At 38.3% G+C, this 23,347-nt stretch overlaps 2 protein-coding genes across 4 annotated transcripts in view; one reads left to right on the top strand and one right to left on the bottom strand.

The window, feature by feature from the left end:
* Nucleotides 1-436: 436 nt before the first annotated feature.
* LOC121372064 (proton-coupled folate transporter-like) lies at nt 437-12,816 on the bottom strand. 3 transcript variants are annotated; one of them, XM_041498321.1, is made up of 5 exons: nt 12,544-12,816; nt 8,535-9,723; nt 5,593-5,676; nt 2,249-2,405; nt 437-1,522 (listed from the first exon to the last, which is right to left on the bottom strand). In XM_041498321.1, exons 2-5 carry the CDS (start codon nt 9,703-9,705, stop codon nt 1,465-1,467), a joined length of 1,470 nt encoding a protein of 489 aa, XP_041354255.1. In that variant the 5' UTR covers nt 9,706-9,723; nt 12,544-12,816; the 3' UTR covers nt 437-1,464. The 3 variants fall into 3 exon arrangements, with proteins under 3 accessions (XP_041354255.1, XP_041354253.1, XP_041354254.1); XM_041498319.1 differs by lacking the exon at nt 12,544-12,816 and adding an exon at nt 12,020-12,158; XM_041498320.1 differs by lacking the exon at nt 12,544-12,816 and adding an exon at nt 10,592-10,726.
* Nucleotides 12,817-15,939: 3,123 nt separating this feature from the next.
* The window catches only part of LOC121370596 (fibrous sheath-interacting protein 1-like), a 29,747-nt gene continuing 22,339 nt past the window's right edge, over nt 15,940-23,347 (top strand). The window contains exons 1-4 of the mRNA XM_041495925.1: nt 15,940-16,102; nt 16,411-16,540; nt 18,260-18,584; nt 18,958-19,067. Coding sequence (XP_041351859.1) covers nt 15,965-16,102; nt 16,411-16,540; nt 18,260-18,584; nt 18,958-19,067 — 703 coding nt within the window. The 5' untranslated portion in view covers nt 15,940-15,964. The remainder of the gene's footprint in view (nt 16,103-16,410; nt 16,541-18,259; nt 18,585-18,957; nt 19,068-23,347) is intronic.

Below are 23,347 nucleotides of genomic sequence, written 5' to 3'. Positions count from 1 at the left end.
TTTGAAATGATGATAACTTTGGCATGAGTGCTGGTAAGCTTTGCAGCCCATCAATGGCGTACCCTAGAATAAATCTCTGGCAGAAACCCTGCTTTTTCTCCACTATTCGCCACATGCAACCGTGTATTTTCCAGCTACATAATATATTGTTGTTGTTATTGTTTGTACCTGTTTCATGCTTATATCAGTGTTCGAGATTAAACATTTTAGCCAGTATCCCAGTTGGATACTAACACTTCAAAATCTGGTATCCCACCTGAGAATTTAGTATTATATGGTATCCCGGTAGGATACTGGGTTCTTGAAGTCTGGTATCCAAAATTAAATTCTGGTATCCCCGGGATATCGGGATACCGTTAATCTCGAACAAGCACGCTGTCCTGGGCATACACCTCAGCTATCTGGGTTATCTGTCCAGAACTGGTTTAGTGGTTAGTTGTTAGTGAGAGAGATGTCGGTGTAGTGGCCATACACTTACCCACTGAGTTGTTAAACTTGCTCTGAGTGGGAGCCACCCACTGAGTTGTTAAACTTGCTCTGAGTGGGAGCCACCCACTTAGTTGTTAAACGTGCTCTGAATGGGAGCCACCCACTGAGTTGTTAAACTTGCTCTGAGTGGGAGCCACCCACTGAGTTGTTAAACGTGCCTGGAGTGGGAGCCACCCACTGAGTTGTTAAACGTGCTCTGAGTGGGAGCCACCCACTGAGTTGTTAAACTTGCTCCGAGTGGGAGCCACCCACTGAGTTGTTAAACGTGCTCCGAGTGGGAGCCACCCACTGAGTTATTAAACGTGCTCTGAGTGGGAGCCACCCACTGAGTTGTTAAACTTGCTCTGGGTGGGAGCCACCCACCGAGTTGTTAAACGTGCTCTGGGTGGGAGCCACCCACTGAGTTGTTAAACGTGCTCCGAGTGGGAGCCACCCACCGAGTTGTTAAACTTGCTCTGGGTGGGAGCCACCCACTGAGTTGTTAAACGTGCTCTGGGTGAAAGCCACCCACTGAGTTGTTAAACGTGCTCTGGGTGGGAGCCACCCACTGAGTTGTTAAACGTGCTCTGGGTGGGAGCCACCCACAGAGTTGTTAAACGAGCTCTGAGTGGGAGCCACCCACCGAGTTGTTAAACGAGCTCTGAGTGGGAGCCACCCACTGAGTTGTTAAACGTGCTCTGGGTGGGATACAGTGTAACTTTACAGAGATGCGAACCCAGTATCTACTAGTCTTTAAGTCCAATGGCTTAACCACTACAGCATCGAGGCCGGTTATATAGACATGTACTACGTGTGTCATATTTAAGGTTTATCCTATCAACGACACTACCATACTTGCATAATACGACCATGAGATTCACTGGTTGGATCTTCAGCTGTTCACAAATCACCAAATATGTTTATTGTAATCTCTCATCTTCAGCAGAATGATGAACTACAGCCAATCTATGGACTTATTAACTCAACAGGGTTGATTCAGTTGATAGCCTGGTATCCATGGCGATGTTGTCTTGATATTCGAATATTGAGAAAACTGTAAATGAAAAGAAAAAATCCACAGTGACATACAATAATCTATTTTAATGATTAAATAAAATTACGGTTCAAGCAGGCTAATTTTAGGCGTGTAACTCATCTGTCTCGACTCTAAGGCTGTGGTATGTACCGTCCTGTCTGTGATGACTACGTGACAGAAGTATAAAATGTTTGACATCCAGTAGTCAATGTGCTCCAGTGGTGTCGTTAAACAAAACAAACTTGAACTTTCTCTATTCTTCACACAGATTGATGCGATAGCGATGAAGATGAAATCCATAACAATGGGTATTAACACAGTATATTCCATTTTAAATTTTACCATGACTGTCATTAAATGGTGCATTTTTATGACATGATCCACTTTGTATACTCTTAATTGGTTGATGTAGCAAAGAAAACAATATGGAATCAATAAGAGTATTATAGATAGTATATTTGACTAAAATAAGTTTGTGTTCTATTTCACATCCAGGACATCTTGGTTGAATTATCAGACGTAAGGCTGTGAACCCTGTACCTACCAGCCTTATGTCTGATGGCTTAACCACGAAACCACCAAGGCCGGTAAAATTAAAAATAAATTAAAACTAGTGAGCAACCTATGAACTTGTTAATTCTTTATAGTGAACATGTGAAAATACCTTGCGTCAAATATATATTTACACATTCATATAATAAATAAAAGAAACTGACTGGTATATATAACAACCAGGTTACTTACATATACAAAATTAAGACAACAAACATGACTCCAGACAGAACAAGGAAGACAACTCCAACACGAATTTGTTCTGTAGCTTTATAAAGAAGAGTGGAAAGTGAACCCATCACCACTGGAAAGGTTATTTCAATGCAGCCCATGCCAGCAAACAATGCACCTGAAATTATTTGAATTATGCATTAGTTCAGGAGGAAATTAAAGTAGTGCTGCTCTGAAAATTATTTTGGAATTTTAACAACTAAAAATTAAAATGAAATTAAGAAATAATTACATGTACAAAATGTCAGTATATGCAATTCTAGTTTATCATTTGCAAAACATTAGAGAAATCTGGATGTAAATATTCAGTGTATAATATATCTTAATATTTTAGAAGTATAATGTATTACTGATGAAAATACAAAGAAAAACTATAACATATTCAGTTTGTAGAAAGAAAATTGAAAAATAAAATCATAAATGTATAAAACTACTATAAATAAATAGTGTCCTTTTATTAAACATGTATTAGACTTTTTAATATTTTAAACTGTCAGTACAAATGAAATAAATTATGTTTATGATAATCCAGAAACTAGAATAATTAAAAAATAATAATTAGTTTATCTTAACATTTACATTTAAAACGAGAGCTCAACAAGGTAACTATTTCTCTCCTTATTTCTGTATACATTGTGCAAAAATATTAACAATATTAATATCAAATTTCAGTTATATTAAAGGTATAAATATTTTTGGGTGGAAAATAAAATATTACAATAATCTGATAAAACAATATTTATTCTGGATGGATATATTTAAAGACATAATTACATAGCAAAAAAACCAAAACATTTTCAACATGGAAATTAAAAAATTAATCTACACTTACATTAAAATAAAATGTTATATGGCAAAATAAACCTAAAAGATTGAGAGAAAAAAAAACCCACAAAAAATACCCTGGCTCAAAACTAAATGATTTAAGGCCGTCCCACACTAGCGCAGCGCGTCGGCAGCGCATCAGCAGTGAAGCGTCAATAATGCCCACATATACGCAGCGTGTCAAACAGAAATAAAAGAGAGGGGGGACAAGCTGAAAAGAGGAAAAGAATAACGGATTTGATTTGAAAACATGGCTACCAGGAAGATAATTTCGAGTAAATTGGTTTTAATGTATTTGTGTAGAAGATTACTTGATAAAAAACGCAAGAGGAAGTTTTGGGTACACGACATCGTTGACCAGGCATTGGCTGCCATTTCCGTGTCTTTGTAACTAATTAACCGATTGGATGTCGTACATGCATGGGTGTTTCTGTACCTCTATGATCAACCTTTCTTCGTTAATAATTTGTTTTGGCATTGTTTTTCAGTAAAATAAAGATATTCGTCAATGGTGTGGGGTTTGGGGTTTTTTGGTGGAAGACCTAAAATATTACAACATTATGACATCATAAACTGGGGGTTTCTGTGCGCGTCAGAGCAGCAAGCAGCAAAAATCGCTTTTGGAACGATCGGAAAAAACCCAACGTTGACGCGCTGTTGACGTGCTGCGCTAGTGAGGGTATGTATATACTACTCAAAAGAATTTAAGGGTCGGACGATATTTTCGACATTATTTTCTGAATGTCAATTATATTAGCTAGACCATAATGTCACGCATGATATTGTTCCATTTTGACGAAAGTGGGTCTAAGCAACCCATAAATGAATTAAAATCCACTGTCATTGACACTGTCGACTAGTTCTAATGGCGAAAACATGCTTACATTTGCACGTAAATTAGGATGAAATGCGAAAGGTCTGCTAAGTGCCCATAACTTGCTTTTTCACAAAGCGCTTCATTTGCACGCTTTGCACGTGTATTCCATGTTCCCAATGCTGAATTTCCATATAATTGGAGCTTGCGTTCGTGTACGGTGCACACTCCAAATTCGACAATGGTACGACGTCAACTGACTATCGAAGATCGAGGAAGGGCTATTGCTTGGCTTCAGGATGGCAATACGCAAAGAAATGTTGCTCTGAGACTTGGTGTCAGTCAGAGTGTCGTTGGACGACTGTGGCAAAGGTACCAAGCAACGAATTCTGTTCGAAATCGTCCACGTTCGGGAAGACCCCGAAGCACTACAAATAGAGAGGACCGCTACATCACCAATATGGCTCTACGTCAACGCACAACCACTGCACGCCGATTACGTGACAATCTGCGGACTGCGACTGGAACTCGAGTGTCTGATCAAACCATACGCAATCGTCTGAGAGCCAATAATCTACGCTGCCGTCGCCAGGCTTTTCGACCACCACTCCTACCACGTCACAGAACGACCAGACGTCACTGGTGCACGCTTCATCTGCGGTGGCAACGTGTTCAGTGGGGTCGAGTGATGTTCACTGATGAGTCCAGGTTTAGTCTCCAGTTCAACGACGGTCGGGTTCGTGTCTACAGACGTCCTGGGGAGCGCTTCGCTGACGTTAACGTTAGACAACGTCACCGGTTCTGTGGTGGCAGCGTCATGGTGTGGGGCGGCATCTCTATCCACCACAGGACCCCCCTCTATGTGGTGGATGGCAATCTGAATGGAATCCGCTATCTGAATGAGATTATCCGGCCGTTGGTTCTCCCAGGCCTCCAGCAGATTGGCGGCGGGGCAGTTATGCAGGATGACAATGCCAGACCCCACCGCGCCAGGGTGGTAACGTACTTTCTCAGACAACAAGGTATCGCCAGGATGGATTGGCCAGCATATTCGCCTGACTTGGCCCCAATAGAGAACGCCTGGGACGAATTAGGCAGGAGAGTTCGGGATAACCATGCCCCTCCGGCCAACCTTCATGATCTGGGTCAACTTCTTATGGCAGAGTGGCAGGCCATTCCCCAAGAGTTCTTCAGACGTCTGATCAACAGCATGAGGCAACGATGTGTCGAGTGTATTCGCGCCAGGGGTGGATTCACACACTATTAAACGAATGTTCTAATGTGTAAAATCCATGTTTGACAACCTTCAACTTTGACAGCATGTCATGTGACTTTCTTGTATACAGTGACGTTTATTTGTGGTTTTTTGTAAATATGGAACAATAAATTAAATTTTTGGTGTAGTAATCAATCTAATACACTCTGAAACTTATTTGGTTATAAATTTTTGACCCTTAAATTCTTTTGAGTAGTATATATGGTAATTGATTGGAAATTATTTTTTGCTGCTGACGCGCTGTGCTAATGTAGGACGGCCTTTAGTATTAAAATGTCTAATAATGTATTTTAAAATTTCTGATAAAATCGAGATGGATAAGAAAGTTTACTGTTTTTTTCTAAACACCATGTAGGCCTATACATATGAACGTAACACTTTAATACTGACCTTGTTCATCTTGTCGCACCACACTTGACATAACTGACCTTGTCATGGGGATGATCACTCGTATAAGCAAACCAACAACAGATGCTGCAACAAGAAACAGAAAGGAACGTTTGTCCAATGACTATTTAGTAAGATATTCACATAAGTTGTCAGCCATGTGTAAATTTGGTGATATTTGATATTAAATTATTAAACCTAAAAAAAAAAAAAATAATAATTAAAAAAAATAATAATATTAATAATAAAAAATTAATGTGTATTTCTGGGAACATAACCCTACCTGAAAAATAAGTGCGACCCTAATTTGTTTACAATGTAGGCCTATTATTACTAGCTGTAATCTGGGAAAGTTTGGATATGGAGTTATGACCTTAGACTGGACTTCCCCACCACAACAACTTGATCACTGTATTTGAACACATAGGGGTTTAAAAAACAAATACACAAAACCCACAACAACAACAATCAAATAAACAAAATAAAACAAAACAAAAAACGAACTACCTTACCTAAAAAAAAAAAATTGGGTTGGGGATGCACATTCCTTGGAACACATTTGTGAAACGGGAATAACCCAATTTATTATATAACATTTAGTGAAATATCTTAAAATATCAGTGAAATAAAAGTGTTATCAGTCACTCAGTGAAATATACTCTTCAAAGAAAGTAGGGGAACCTGAAATATTAATGTTAATATCATATATTAGACCGAACATACGTTTTGACCAAGAACGTTCAGGTCTGTTTATCAACAGACCGAAACACATTCCATAGTTTGCACGTGCATCACGCAGTTGGAGTTATGACCTTAGACTGGACGTGCGTGGGGTGTCATTCTCGATTTTGACAATTTCCAGGAAGGTCGATTAATCACTGTGGAATATTATTTCTGTCAATCTATTTCATTCTGTTGATCATACAGTTGTTATTGTTATGTTTTTAGTCATTTTTATTGTTTGAATTTGCGATTTCCTGATAAAAAACGCCAACTTTCAAATTTCACTTCTGACCCCAATCGTCCTTTAAGATCTAAAAATCTATTGTAATACTTAACTACCGGTTGTAATGTTTGCCCAATTAATTAACTATTATCATATAACCATTCCACACAGTTAAAATACCTTACAATTGTGGCAATTGTAAATTCTTATTAGAGTTCCCCTACTTTTTTTTGAAGAGTATATGATTGCAAACTTCACTAGATGAGATATAAATCATATTCGGCAAAAACCCATGAAATATCCTCTATGTGTCCCGTGTCCCCCAGATGATGGCAAAATGTCTTTATTTAGGGTTTAAAAATAGCTTATACTTGTATACTGTTGCAGGGATTTAAACTGCATCAAAGTCGAGGCGATAAACATTGTGCCCAAAATACATATGCCCAAAATAATCATGCCCCAATTAAGTACAAACACGCTGACCTCAAAATATTTCACCTCAAAACCACTGAAATGTTAAGTTTAATTATAATAAAATGACTTGAAATGCATTTCTCAATATTGGCAACTCTCCAGCAGTTGTTAATGACAGTACTGAACTAAAGCGACCTTTCTGCGCTCAGCAAAACAAAAGAAGGCTACCTGTTGTGCACAAATGAGTGAGACCTAAAGCCTTGTGTTAGGCCTACAATAAAAAGTGAACAAAATATCTTATTTTTGAAACTTCTGTATCCCCCACCCTTCCATATTTTTTTTCGGGAGGGAGGGGGGAGGAGGGGGGGGTTGGCGCTTTTTTATTATTTTTTATTTCTTTCTTTTTTTATGCATTGCGAAATGAATGAATATGCATGTCACTAAAATAAGATAATCTTGTTTGGTGACACGTGGTCTAAGTAGGAAAATAAACATAAAATAAGCTGCGACCAGTCATGTACACGTTTCAAGACTATGCCCCGTTTAAAATTATGTATTTTAATAAGTAATTTTGTTGAATTTGTGTAATTTGTCACAAAATGCAATATATCTAACGCATAACTTTTCACGTTTATAGTGTTTATTTAACATGCAATGACAGGCCCTATAAATAATTTCATTAGATGAGGGGCAGATGGTAAAAGTGTTCACCTGCCGGATGCGCGGGCGGTCTAAGATCGATCCCCGTCGATAGGGCTATTTGGGATATATTTTTTTTTTCCAGCCAGTGCAACACAATTGGTATATCAAAGGCCGTTGTATGTGCTATTATGTCTGTGGGATGATGCATATAAAAGATCCCATGCTACTAATGGAAACATGTAGGCCTAGCAGGTTTCCTCTCTAAGACTATATGTCAAAATTACCAAAACAAATTGACATCCAATCCATTTTTCCATTGGCAGCAAGAAATCTTTTATATGCACAGCTTATATATTATTCGTTTTATTTTAAAATGTTAACATTATCGCCAATAGACACTGGTACAAAGTTGTTCTTCGCCAGTGGCGGTCAGTTTTTGTTTACAGATGCCACTTCCGTCCCATCATCTACAAAAATGCACTTTGTAAATTCTAATAATTTCAGTTTGGTTTGACGTAAGAAGAAAAGTAAAAGTTTTTTTGAAAGAAAAATGCAACTATTTTTGTGACCAATTTAGATAGCAATCGGCTCAGAAATAAATAACTTGTAGTAAATTTCATAGCATGAAAAAAGGCGCTTCTCGTGAGACGGACTACAGCTGGAATACATCTTATACTACGGCAATCTGATTAAAATTAGCTCTTCTGGTCTACCAGTAATTAATAATTAATAGTAATTAACCAGTGGAGCTAATTTTAATCAGATTGATATTACTGTGTCGATAATTTGTTTTTAACCGCTTCATCCACCACCACCACCACCGTGTTTATTATATATGATGTATACATATAATTATTATATACATATAAACATAGTCTGGTGACCCAGCAATAGTTCAGGCAAGGTGCAGTTCTGTACTTATAAAATATGAAATGCCACTTACACATGTAGACAAGCCAGTCTTCCCAAGCAAAGGCTAGGATGAGCATGGACAGCATTGACGACACAGATCCAGCCAGAGCGACGTGTCTGTCCTCCAGGTTCAGCCATCTCTGGACGATCTTCAAAGTCACTAGAGACACCAAGGAAGAGGCGAAGATGTAGACCGACATGAACGCCGTCACGTGGAGTTCGTGCCAGCACAGGGGTCGTCTCATGAGAAACATGCTGAGGACGTCCTGGTGTGAGAAGTTCACCGACATAACCAGGATGAAGACCGAAATGCCAACGAGAATCTTCCACCTTCGTCTGTCGTCCGTGTCGGTGGTGTAGAAGGTGAAACATTTCCTCACGTTCTTCACAGCCTCGCACCAAGAGCTGGACACTTTTCTCTGGAGAGTCTCGCGCACGAACAAACACGTGACGGTGATGACGAAGATCGACAGTACGATGCCTACGATGATGGCATGGAAATACACGGGTGACTTGTAGGAATCGTGATTGCGTAGCCAGATCCCAATAGATACCGTGGATATAGAAACAGAAATCGCATTGCAGGTTTCTATTACTGTTATTCGCAATGTACGCGTTTTTCCTCGTGGAGTCAAATCAGCTACCATTCCAAACGCGATCATCAAAACCGTTCCAAATCCTCCGCAAATGCCTTCCAGAAAGTTTGCTATAGCTAGCAAGTCAACTGGGAGCGAAAGACGCACCACTACTATTACGACTATTTGTTTCATCAACGTTCCAGCCATTGGAATCAGCAGGGCTTTTTTCCTCCCCGATCTATCTATGAAAGGACCCAGAAATAATATTGGAATTAAGCTAGGCAAAAGCCACACTAAATTCAGCATTAAGTATTTGTTGGCAACTGCTTTCTGGACGATGTTTTCAGCCGTGCTGTTTAAATCTGTACTATTCCCGATGATGCAAGGGGAAGAAGAGCTTAAATTGTAGGGATAACGCGAGCTGACTTTGTCAAAGACATAGAAGGAAATCACCGGAACCGAGGTGCCGTATGAGAAGAAGTAAACGAATATCACAAAAGCTAGAAGAAGAAACCTCTTCGTGGTGTTGTTGGGGAACACTACGTCGTCGTCTTCTACAGATCCAAGCAGTCGTTTCCCTGCGATATCATCTTCTTGCCTGGTATGGGCTTTCTCGTCCGACATACTGAACAAGTCAAATTACTGAAATCAAACAGCAAATTATCATGTTCATAAAATATATTTAAGCCATATTTAAGTAAAAATAACATTATTCAGCATACGGATACTGAGGAGTGGGAACAATAATTACGCATAGGCCTATTCCATCTTTACATCGATAATAAAACAGTACGTTGGCGGGGGTAAGGGGGTGCAATTTTTGCCGTGGCTTAGTAAATAAGGGTGAAAAGTCATCAAAATGATGCTTATACTAATACAAATATGAGTGAAAGAGGAAGCTAAAATCCAAAAATTGGAATTTTTTTTAATAAAATGGCTTTCGTAGAAAATATTACTCAGGATATTGCTGCCAGTACCTTTTCCTTTATAAACTATTTAAACTTGCTGATGGGGCGGTATTTAGCTCAGTTGGCAGAGCGCTTGTTTTTCTCGTCCTAACCAGAGCTCCATGACTGGTATATCAAAAATGGCATGTGCTGTCCTGTCTCTGGGAAAGTGCTTATAAAAGATCCTTGGTATTGGCATCGATCCTGTTTTAAAAGTGGGGTGGGGGACTGATATATATATATATATATATATATATTGTGTGTACACACACACACACACACGTGTATATATATATATATATATATATATATATATATACTTAGCCAAAAAAAGTTTAGCAATTTGGTAAATGTGCTTAAATAAAAATGAACTCATGACTTACAAAATGAAATCAGACACTGGATTTAATTGAGGCATCATTTGTTAGTATAAGTAACAGGAGATTTTCAATACACAATGAAATGTGTGACTGTCACATCGTTAAATGGTACTTGGGGGTCCATACACGAAAATAACATTTTAATCCGATATTTATTAAATTACAATTCTGATGTTGGCTCACCAGTAATATAACGTCACGCACTAAATCTCATCAAAGCGGGACGTAGCCCAGTGGTAAAGCGCTCGCTTGGTGCGCGGTCGGTTTAGGATCGATCCCCGTCGGTGGGCCCATTGGGCTATTTCTCGTTCCGACCAGTGCTCTACAACTGGTGTAACAAAGGCCGTGGCATGTACTCTCCTCTCTGTGTGATGGTGCTTATAAAAGATCCCTTGCTGCTTATCGAAAAGAGTAGCCTATGAAGTGGCGACAGCGGGTTTCCTCTCTATATATCTGCGTGGTCCTTAACCATATGTCCAATGCCATATAACTGTAAATAAAATGATTTGAGTGCGTCGTTAAATAAACTATTTCCTTCCTTTAAATCTCATCAAAACGTTACGCCAAGGTATACAATTACAAGTGTTATTGGCTGTAAACAAATAACCCATTGCCAGGAAAACAGTATTAACCGAGTCAAATAACAAATGGCTGTATGACATGAATATCTAGGATAAATTATAGGACACACACACACAAACACACACACACACACACACACACTGTCACATTTATATATATTTTATTATATATAAATAAAACTCACTCACGTTATAGTACTACATGTATATGGAAAGAAAGAAAGAAATGTTTTATTTAACGACGCACTCAACACATTTTATTTACGGTTATATGGTGTCAGACATATGGCTAAGGACCACACAGATGTTGAGAGAGAAACCCGCTGTCGCCACTTCATGGGCTACTCTTTTCGATTAGCAGCAAGGGTTCTTTTATATGCACCATCCCACAGACAGGGCAGTACATACCATGGCCTTTGACATACCAGTCGTGGTGCACTGGCTGGAACGAGAAATAGCCCAATGGGCCCACAGACGGGGATCGATCTCAGACCGACCGCGCATCGAGCGAGCGCTGTACCACTGTGCTACGCCCGGCCCCAGTACTGTATATGGTGGCGCCATGCTATAGGCGGCGTACGTGCAGTTTAGGCGCGTATTCAGATGGGTGGTGTGTGTGTGTGTGTGTGTGTGTGTGTGTCTATTTATAAGAAAAAAAGAAACTAACGCTCTGTGTACTAGTATATTTTCATTTCATTACAACTAAGTTTCGTGCTTATATCCAAGTACGGTTCGAGCACGCTGTCCTGGGCATACACCTCAGCTATCTGGGCTGTCTGTCCAGGACAGTGGGTTAGTGGTTAATGAGAGAGAAGTCGGTGTAGTGGTCTTACACCTACCCACTGAGTCGTTAAAACTCGCTCCGAGTAGGAGCCGGTACCGGGCTACGAAACCCTGTACCTACCAGCATTATGTTCAGTGGCTTAACCACGACACCACCGAGACCGGTGTACTATAAAAAAAAGAAAAAAAAAAGTATAAAGATTATAGGCCTACTGAAGTTTGTGTGAGAATGTAGTAACACACTCACCTTCCTGCAGAAGCACCCGTCAGAGGCATATAACAACAGTTTGTGTTTTGTTTTCCCCTACACTTTACTTCCTAGTTATTTGATTCCTACTGCTGTCATTACGAAACAGACTTCATGCATGTTATAGGCGCCTGGTAAATCTCCCCTTTAACCAGGAAGTATATACATGTATATATCCGCCATATATAAACAGTCCAATTAAACTATCCGCGTCTGTCCTAGCTGACGGTGGAAATTCCCCGTATACTAGAATACATCGTGACTAGTTTACAGTGTTTCTTTCTGAGTCACGGGTCTACATTCAAAATAAACAGACCGTGGGTATGATCTGTAATCTACACCAACCAGTATCACAAACTGTCAATTCTCGAAATGCATGGAAATGCAGTGTTAGTAAACTTTACGAGCCGAGTTAGTTTATTTAATAAATTACCAGTGGTTTGGGGGCAAAGACTTGTCTAATTCCCTTTCTCTTTGTGGCCGTGCAGTTAGTTACCCTACCCTTCATTCAGAGCTTGACTTACGACGAGGACAGACTTGTCGGCAGCGGCTTCTTCTGTGACATTGCTCCTGATTCAGCCTGCAAAGGCAGTCAAGCTGAATAAGCCAGACACTACCCAACGTGATCGTGGTGGACCCTTCGGCCATCCCCGAGTCGGCTCCTCCTTCTCCAATTCCAGAACGACCAGCGCCATGTATGGAAGACGTCACCTGTTGAGTCGGGGTCCCACCCGGGAAGCTGCTGTGAAGAGGAAGGCCACCATTCTACTGAGCAACCAGCCTGACATTGTAAGACAAGGCTGTCGCCACCATTCTACTGAGCGACCAGCCTGACAATTTAAGGAAAGGCCTACGCCACCACTCTACTGAGCGACCAGCCTGATAATTTAAGGCGAGACCTCCGCCACCACTCTCATACCATCTCACAGACAGGATATCACATACCATGGCCTTTTATATATCCGCCGATGGGGATCGGTCCTAGACTGACTGCGCATTTCCAAAAATCACCTTTTTACGTCTAAGTAATGAATAAAAATAGTCTTGAAAATTTTTACATAAATCGAACACAAAATCAAAATATTCCAGGGACTGCAGCTTTAATAACTCGGTACCTGATAATACTAATGACAGGTAACACCAATGACAAAATACGTAAATAACTAATTAATGCTCTGGAGAAACAGTTGAGAAAACTGAACAAGTGCATATTGTAGCAGACATAGTATACTATGTCTATAATAATATACAAACAGTTTCTTAGAATTATTAACCATTAGCCTACATAAATAAGATTGTAACACCAATAACTGTGAATAAACCTACTTTTATATTTTTACATCAGGGTTTCTGCCAGAGGGTAAAACGGGTATGGCGCCATACCCAAATTATAAAAAAAAAATTAAGTTAACATTTTGACAAAATTAATGATTCTTATCATTATTGTATGATTTTTTTAACCCTAAATGTAACCCATTTTCTTTGTTGGAGAGGCCCCCCCCCCCCCCCCCCCACCCTTACCCTTAGCACAGGGACAAGCTTATATTGCCCATCATCTTTTGAATACAGAACATAATTACAATATTTCTTCTTTAGTGAGTAAGTCAGCCATCAGTACGTATTACATTAAAGTTATTCAGTGTTATGTCTTCTATTATATATTTTAACTGTGCATGTTATTTATAGTGTTGTGCTAGGGACAGATAATATCAACGACATTTTCCACTAATCTTTAATAAAATCTATTTCAAAGCTGATCAGCAGAGAAAAAAAATTGCTATGACAGGATGATATTATTAATAAGATAATCATTAAAGACAACAAACCTTGTTTTCTAATATATAAATACAAAAGCAATAATGTAGGGATATAAAAGTGACACTTTCTGTAGAATGACCCATTATAGTCGTTTGGCAAAAATATGAAAAAACGTTGTTATCCAGATTCGGACATTTTCGTTAATTCGGGCAAAAATCAGCCTCCCCCACCCCACCCCACCCCCTACAAAAGTGGTAGCCCGGGCCGTTTGGCTATGTAAATCCTAAAGATTTCAACAACATTTAGATATTTTTAAAAGTGTGGTTGAGACCTATAGATAAAATCTATTCAACTCATATCGTAAAATGTTACGCTAATAGTAAATTGGTATTACTGAATTATTTACTAAATTCCAGTCAATTCAAAATGGTATGCTGTTGAAGTAAAAAAAAAATAACCCAAACAGTTAAGACATTTGTAATAAGAAATACACACTTTATTTATAGTTAGCAAAGTTTATACCGGTAACAAAATATATAGATAGTAGTGTTACAATTACAAGCTTAAACATCATAGTTTAAATGTCACGTAGGATTTTTCAGTATCGTATCGCGCATTTAGGCATGCGGTTGCCATGGAAATTCAGTAAACGAATATTGTTACTGGGGAAAATATTATTTACAATCTTCATAATTTTACAATTATGTGATAATTTTGTTTTTAAACTCATGAGCATGTCATATCACTAACCCTAACCCTAATCCTAAACCTAAGCTTGAATTAACTGAATGCTGGAACGTTCGGAAGTCTTGCCAACCTTTGGAAAGATTTCAGATTGTCCGAGCATTTACAAAGCTGTAAGGAGAACTAACCCTAACCCTAAATGCTGGAATGATCGGAACTCTTGCCCTTTATACTCCATCCCATCCTACAAAACTATTTTTGTTAATAATTTCAGTTTGGTTTGATACATGAAAAAAACTTACGATAAATAAATAAACTAATAAATTAATTAATAATAACAAATAAATAATATGTCCAATTCAGGCCCATCAGGGCAGTTTTTTTAAAGTTGAGGTTGGGGGCATTGATCAGTTGTTATTAAGCAAGGCATAAAGTGCCTTGGCTGAGGGCATGCAACCACATAGGCCTTAATTTCAAGTTATAATAACATCATAAACATGTTAAAGGTTGATTGTTGACATAAATTTGTCTTTTTTTGTTTATTAACTTAAAAATTGTGCATCTTAATTTTTTAGTTTGCAAGTACATGTAACCCTACGAGTCCAATGGGTTCCACTAGCACAGTATATTATGATTCCAGAACATCCACACAAAACAGTTCTGAATGCAATAAACCTTTGTCTCATCCCAAAGTCAATTTTATGTTTTGTGGCTGTGGATTATTACTTCTTCAGTGTTCGAGATTAACGGTATCATGATATCCTGAGGATACCAGAATTTAATTTTGGATACCAGACTTCAAGAACCCAGTATCCCACTGGGATACCATATAATGTTGTTTATTTTTTAATCCTGCATTTTTATTTTTCGCTAAAACAATGAAAGTCATCATTTACTGGTGAAGTTAAGTAACTGTATTTTCGAGCTCATACCCAGTCTAATGCTATGCCGTAACATATCTCCCCCAACTCGTACCCAGTCTAATACTACACTGGAGCAATAGCAACGTAGCAATGAACTGGGAATGGGAACAGCGTCGTCCAAGTTTGTTACAATGTTTTTTTTTTAATGAATTTCATACAAGTGGGATACTAAATTCTCAGGTGGGATACCAGATTTTGAAATGTTAGTATCCAACTGGGATACTGCCCAAAATTTTGAATCTCGAACACTGCTTCTATCTTTCATTACTACATGGGATACTGATTGACTGTGCACTTTCTATGTCTGAGACAGTCAAAATAAGATAACTGTAATATTATTACATGTCTTTTTTTTTTTTTTTGGTCAAGTAAAGGCCACAAAGATTAATTGTCTGATTTATTGATTTATGATACACCTCGTTTGACCAGGATGTTTGTTCCTATTATAAGTGGTTAATTTTACTTATTCATATAAAAGTGTCACTGGTCAGTTGATAATGACTGTGTTCTTTAATTTTAAATGTGTCATAAATTGGGGGTATTTTTTAGATTTGAAGTCAGTGTTGAGTTTAACAGAGCCATGGAAGAGAAACACCCAAACCACTTTGCACAGAATACCAATGCTTCAGCATTTTCATCATTATCAGACAACATTTCCTTGGATCTGCATGGTGCCACCAACGGTTCTAAAGATGTTCTCACACCGGATCTCTCAGAGGTTACATTATAATTTTACAGTTTTGTACTAGAGATGTTTCAGTTAATCGAGTCCATGAAGCACTATACTCACATCATCAAAGTGAACAACATAGACTCAGGATCTATGGCAAAGTTCAACTGAACACAGTACAGTTATTTTCCTTCTAATTCTGTCATTCTTTGAGCTCTAAATTGTATAAATTCTGTTTACATTTACAGTTGCTCTTTATTTAAAAAGTGGTAAGCCTAATGGTTATTTATTGCTTACTAAACAGTTATTTAAAATCATTCTGTAATTCTGTAATGCTGTAATTCTATATTTTGCAGAATGATGACTTGGATCTTGAGTTGCAGGATTTGAGTGAAGACTCTGACTATTCGTTAGAACTGGTGTCAGAAGAAGAAACCCCCTGTGTTGATCATGAAAACAGGGATCACCCACCTGTTGAGACTCACAGTACAGATGCATTAATTTTTTCAAACTAAATATATTAGATTCTAATCATCACAGTGTAAAAAGAAATGATTAAGAGAATTGGTGCCAGATAAACAGTTTTGACTGACAAACGTAAACAACCAAACACATGATATAACATTTTATTTGTGATATATTCAAAATAGATAATAAATAATACAGTTCTATGTCATATGATTTTTTAAAAACCCACCCATTTAAGTAAGAAATTCACATTTTTTACTAGGTAGCAAATGCATAAGAAAACTTACAACAATGTGCTCAGTAATGAATTTCAGGACATATTTCTGATTAAGACAAATGTTAGAAGAATTAAGTTAAGATACAATATTTATTTACAAGTGATACTATATGCAATCCTGTCAGTCATATAAGGAGTAATGTATAATATCTCCGTCAGATTTCTTTGTAATAAAGGTGGTCTAAAGCTGTCTTAAATAAATTCAGTGCATCCAACCAATGCACCATGACTGGTATATCAAAGGCCATGGCATGTGCTATCCTCTCTGTGGGATGGTGCATATAAAATATCCCTTACTACCAGACCTGTCAACCTTTAGTCAAGAGAAAGCAGGAGGTGTGTGTTGAAAAAGCAGGAGATTTTGTCAAAAAACAGGAGGTTTTTTTAACTGCACACGATTTAACACAAATTTTTAAAAAGTACTACAATAAGTTATATGAACACTACATAATATCATGTATACTTGTCAACCTTAGTTATTGGCATTAAAAAAAATAATAAAAAAAAATATATATTTTTTTTTTTATATATATATATATATATATATTATTTTGTTTTAATTATTTTTAAATATTATTATAATTTAATACATATTTTTAAAAATAACTCTTTTATCCAAAAATCTTAACACTAACAAATTTAAACATTAATTAGTACATTTACGGTATTACACTTACAGGTTGCATCATCGTTATTTGTGTTTCGTGAAAAGTAGACCCAAGACAAATTTATATAGGCCTAAATCTTATAAATTAATATTCAGTTTTTACTACAATAAGGTACAGTGGCGTTGTACTTATTTAAAATCACTATAACCATGCAATAAAAAGTTTATTTCCACTAAAAGCTCATTACTGACATCGTGTGAAATATACAGGGATTATACCTATTTCCATGAGTAACGTTATGTCAAACAAGATTTATTAATCGTAGGAAAATAATCCCTTGAAGTGTACTCTTGTTACTAACATTTTACTGCACAAACCTACAAATCTAATTGCTACAAGTATTGTTTATACAGCTAATTGGTCTTTCTGTTGTCTTGCTTTGACATGTGATTTTAACATCGTGTGTAATGATGCATGCGTTCGCTGTCTACTCTGGCACTTCCAGCCGTAGAACTTTGCGTTATGTAATCCAGTGGGAAGACATTTTACGAGTCAGAGGTGTTATTAGGACTAAATTGGATAGTTTTATATATGGCAACACTGAATGTCAATACACAGCCACGGTAGCTTAAAAAAAAATTATGCTTAGAAAATAACGATTTCCTGGGAGAAATGTTTTTCCCGCGGGAGACTTGATCAAATACCGGGAGTCTCCTGCGGAATCCGGGAGGGTTGACAGGTCTGCTTGCTACTAATGGAAAAATGTAGCTGGTTTCCTCTCTAAGACTATATATCAGAATTAAGAAATGTTTGACAATAGTATGTTGACAAAGTATCTGTCTGTATTTGCAGATGATGACACTGGAGATGACATTGACAGTGAGGAGGAGCGGGACTTGCTGAATGGCATTAAGGAGGAAATACAGGACTTGGTTCGTGAGGAAATGAGGGACGAGCTCGAGGTCTACAAAGTGAAGCTGAAGGCTATAGAGCAAGGGGAGGTAACCAGCACCACCAGACCGGACAACACCAGCAGAGATGCAGAGGATGGACTGGAAGACCTTGACCCCCAGTTAAGGGAGGCATACATCAAGATGAGAAAACTCGACCGCATTTTAGCCAAAAAACTCAAAAGGGAAAAGGAGGTCAAAAGAGATAGAATTTTACTGGAGAAAAGGTAAATCTTTTATGTTGTGAAATTGTGTTAGACTCTTAAGTGTATTCCAGGAAATGGGACACTGGTTATTTATTTTCAGAGATGCTTCTTCAATAGACCAGTCTGATTCTAAGTGGCTTTTATGGAAAAAGCTACTCATATTTAAATGAATAAAGTTATTTCACACACGAAACTGTATCTGTATGAAACCGCATAGAAAGTAACTAAAACTGAAAAACTTTTACACTTTTGTAACCTCTTTTTTAAATAAATACCATTGCTAAAATTATGTATTGCTGAGCTTAAAATTTAGCAAAGACCAATGCTGTATAGTTTACTAATGACATCAATACTTAGCCATCAGCTGATATATTATATTACATGATTTTTGCAGGATTCGTGAAGAGATAGCATCATTACAATCTACTGGCCGAATTCAGAAAGATATTCAGTGCAACACAGACAAATTTGTTGCACTTGCTCTCCCTCCCAGTCATAATGAAGGTATACATACATCTTTGGTAATATTTGGTTTACTTCTGTGATGACACTTGTATGTTTTCATCTGATAGATATGTTTTGTTATTTCTGAAAATGCTTGAAAATATTAGCTAAGAGTCAAACTAAAGTCCTTCCCACAGAGTAAACCTTTTTTCATACTATGAAATTTAATACAAGCTATTTATTTCTGAGCTGATTACTGTCTCAATTGCATACAAAAATAGTAATTTTTAATTTCCATATCACTTGTAATTTTCTTCTTGCATCAAGCGAAACTGAAATTAATTACAGAAAACATTTTTGTAGGAGGGTGAGACGGACTGTAGATGGATAAACTATGATTACTCTTAATAACACACCAAGGTTACAGTAAATGCAGATATTGAATGAAGAAATTTGGCACCATAAGAAAATGAATTCTAGTCTGGGTCCCACACAGAAAAAAACTGCATATTTTGAAGATTTTATGAAACTTTCAGGGATTGAAGGTAACATATGTGGCTTCAATCTCAGAAGGGGTGCCTACTCATCCGGGCACTATTTTCAAGATGGCCGCCATTTTAAAAAATGGCCACCGTTTTTCGAGGTGCGAACACTAAAAATGATAGAAATAACTGATTTCAATGATCTTAGTGTCGATTCATATGTTTTTGACAACTTTAAAACTGAATATTGAGTTTGTAATTTCGAAAATCCAACATGGCGACCCGTAGCGGCCATTTTCCAAGATGGCCAAAATTATTTTTGAATTTTTTTAATAATGAACCGATTTTCACAATCTTGGTGTCGATTTATATGTTTTTGACCATAGTAAGACAGATTATGAGGTTTAAAATTTGGAAAATCGAATATTGTGATCTGTAACGGCCACTTTCCGTGGTGGCCACTTTGTTCCATGAAAGTGAAATTGGGCTTAGTTGTCGGAGGTAATCTCTGGTGTCAACTTACATATTTACTCCGAACATTCACCTTGGCAGTGGCAAAGAAGAGTGCATTTGAGTTGACCTTTTCTGCAGGAGCAAGCCCTCGAACATCCCTTCGTGCATCTGCACTTGACTAACTCTTGACAAGATTTGCATAGTTCATCTAAAGTGGACCACTTAGGCTCCCAGTGACTATCAGTTTTCTGCCATCCCCATTCCTTCGGACATGGGTATGTTGGTTCAGCTTCGCGCAACTGCCCCCAAACATGGCAACTTTGAAACGCTGCACGTAGGGTATGCTGTCGTAATGCTTCCTTCGTTGGAGTCAAACTTTCGAGTCGTTTGTTCCCAATGGTGAACTGTTCTTTTCGGAGCATGTTGACCTCTGTTTGTTCAGTGCTAGATGAGTACATCAAGTATGTGAAGCGCTCTAAGTTCCTAAATACATCATCAGATAATGAACGTAACACAGTAGATATACTGATGAATGCCGACGTAACTGCTAGGAAAGCCTTCCACGTTTGCCAGGCTGTTTTCTTCCCTCTGCCAAAAAAGGCAAACACAGTGTCACACCCATTATACGCGTGGAAGCCAGGAAGAGCTGAGCACATTTCGGTACCAATTTCACCAGCAATTCTATGTACAGGAATATTTCTATAGTTCTTGCCTGTTCCGAATAACAACCACAGTTCTCGTAATCCTATAGCATATAACTTGTTGAAGCTAGCTAAAGCAAGCACTAACACATCTGTATCTACTGTCCGAATACCTATCTTGGTTATTCCGTTTGTTACCATATCTGTTAGATGTAGGAATATCCTGGTATCCGCCTCTTCATGCTTTACGGTGGGTGGAAGGGTTGATGCAGATGCTGACTGGTGTACACTGTTGTGGACATTGGATACAACTGCCATCGTACTACCCATTCTTTCAACAGTCAAGGATGCAAGTAAGTCAAATAACTGTTGTTTGTTGTCTGAATTTCTGATGAAATCCTTCCAACTTCTGGGCAGTGCACCTGATAACTGGACAACCATCTTCACACCTGTACCCCGTTTCTGTCGCGTATGCTCTTTCAAGCTATCTTTTACGTATGTATCCCAAACATCAAGACGGATAGCATTAACTGTTGTGACTTGTTTGGTGAGATGAGCAGCAAACGTGTTCGAATAGTACTGGTCAAATGTTTTTAGTTCTTTTCCGGGTTGCAAGATGTTAACGAGTGCAGCTCCATCAATGATCAAACCATCACATGTGACACGGTTGCTTGCTGTGTTGTCAGCATTGTCTGGCACAGTTTCTAACAGTCCGAGAAGGTCAGCTTTCTACCCGAGATAGAGATCACCATCTGCAGACAAGGCATTAGGAAATGGTTGATTTTCATACTGAAAGAATGTATCTAGATCTAGCTGATGGTTCTGGCTGACGATGAACAATCTGGAGAACAAATTTAAGGATATGGACATGTCCATTGGCCTTTGTGCGACGCTTCTTCTTACTCGCAAATAGTGGTAGATTTGTCCAAGTAATGGCTGCATCCAGTGGCTCTGATCTCCGAACAAATCTTTCTTCTCGAAACTTGTTGTAACATTCCAGTCCAGTTGATTCTGCTCCGTTCATCTTTTCCACGATGTCAGCTTGAATGACGACCTTTGAGTCTAAGTCGAATAGCTCTGAACTGTCATCACTGAATGGGTTACCAAACTCGTTGAATGAATCCCGCACAGATTGAACTTTCTTCAAGAACTTCGTTCGGAAGGATCGATACTGCTCATGGTGTTTCGGATTTACAGGAGCAGAGTTCTTGTTGAAATCAACCTCGAATTCAGTGATAAGTTCACTCAGTAATGGACAAACTATATTCCATTTACTTCAGTAAGTCCGATAGCACCTCCATCACCTTTGACAACAGCGTTGTTTTTCTCATGGGCTTGACCAATTCCAATTGCCGAAAATGGCCTATGAGTTTTACAGATAGCAAAGTCTCTGGTGAAAAATCTTCGGTAGATGACAGGTGCAGTAGTTTCAAGTTCGACAAGGTCTTTCACATGTACCGAAAGCCAACGCGAGTAGTTTGGGTGGTCCATTACGAAAAACCATGGTAGCATCTTCTTTAGTGAAGTGAGGTACAAACCAAAGTTGCGTTGACCAATCGAGCGGACAAATGTGAAGAGAAGCTTCAAGAGCTGAAGTGATATGAGCCAATGCTTGAACAGTGGATGCTGTTTAGCTTCTTCCAAACACCAATCTTCAAATGCAACTTGCTCACCGTTTTCTTCGAACGCTTCTTCCAGCAGGATACCAAGTGAGGCCACTGTTACTTGAAGCAGATGAGCAGTTTTCTTGATGTGGGAAACTTTGATGCAGGCATCAACTTTGCTTTCTGTATAAATACCAGTTTGTACCAACACACCTTTCCATCCACTGTGTTCAAGCCATCGACCAATGACTCGCATGAATGCCTGTTCAATGTGTAACGAACCAAATACAAAGATGAACTGTGTTTCACCATATTTCTCAGGCCAAGCCCACTGTATTAGTTTTGCCTTTGCAAAGAGCGGTTGGTCCATTGCGATCACAGGTACCTGGGAACCATTGACATTACTAACTGCACGCTTGATCATATCCATACCGTGAACGATCATCGAAATAGAAGACGAGCCTTTCTGAAACAGTAGCATAAGGCAGGATATGGCCTTCATCAAGAGTGGCGTCTCTGACTTTGTTGCATGGTACAATGCCCACGTTACATCGAGACTGGGCGAGGCATCATCATCATCACTTGACAGTTTGCAGGTGCTGATAATATGTTTCAGCCAATTAATCTCCTTCATCATTTCATCAGCCATTGTGTCGTCATCTGGTACCATTTGCTTTGAAACATCTTCTGTAGTGGCTGGTATGTTAGCACTGGTAGCTGGAAGATAAGCTGGTTGGACAACAGTGAATGAATCTGGAAGTTCTGGAACTTTACATGATTTATTCCGAAATAGTTCAGAATCAGTTCTCAAAGTACAACTAACACCAGTTATCTCATTAGTTACCGTCTGAAACAGTGAAATGCTTGTACCATGGAAGGATCCTTCCGATGTATTACTGCTTGGATTATGATCGACATTGTCATAGGCAGCTAAGAAAGTGGCCGTTATTGATCACAATATTCGATTTTCCAAATTTTAAACCTCATAGTCTGCCTTACTATGGTCAAAAACATATAAATCGACACCAAGATTGTGAAAATTGGTTAATTATTAAAATAAATTTAAATAATGGCGGTATCTTGAAAAATGGCCGCTATGGGTCGCCATGTTGGATTTTCGAAATTATAAACTCAATATTCAGTTTTAGAGTTGTCAAAAA

This window comes from Gigantopelta aegis, chromosome 4, assembly GCF_016097555.1.
Source record: "Gigantopelta aegis isolate Gae_Host chromosome 4, Gae_host_genome, whole genome shotgun sequence".
Lineage (NCBI taxonomy): Eukaryota > Metazoa > Mollusca > Gastropoda > Neomphalida > Peltospiridae > Gigantopelta > Gigantopelta aegis.
The sequence above is the reverse complement of the archived record's forward strand: the minus strand, read 5'-3'. Positions and strand labels throughout refer to the sequence as shown.

Coding starts and splice junctions, on each gene's coding strand:
- LOC121372064 (XM_041498321.1), bottom strand. CDS start 9,705: ATGTCGGACGAGAAAGCCCATACCAGGCAAGAAGATGATATCGCAGGG. Junction 5,677..8,534: donor AGACTGGCTTGTCTACATGT/GTAAGTGGCATT, acceptor TTCTTGTTGCAG/CATCTGTTGTTGGTTTGCTT. Junction 1,523..2,248: donor GTTGTCTTAATTTTGTATAT/GTAAGTAACCTG, acceptor TTTCATTTACAG/TTTTCTCAATATTCGAATAT.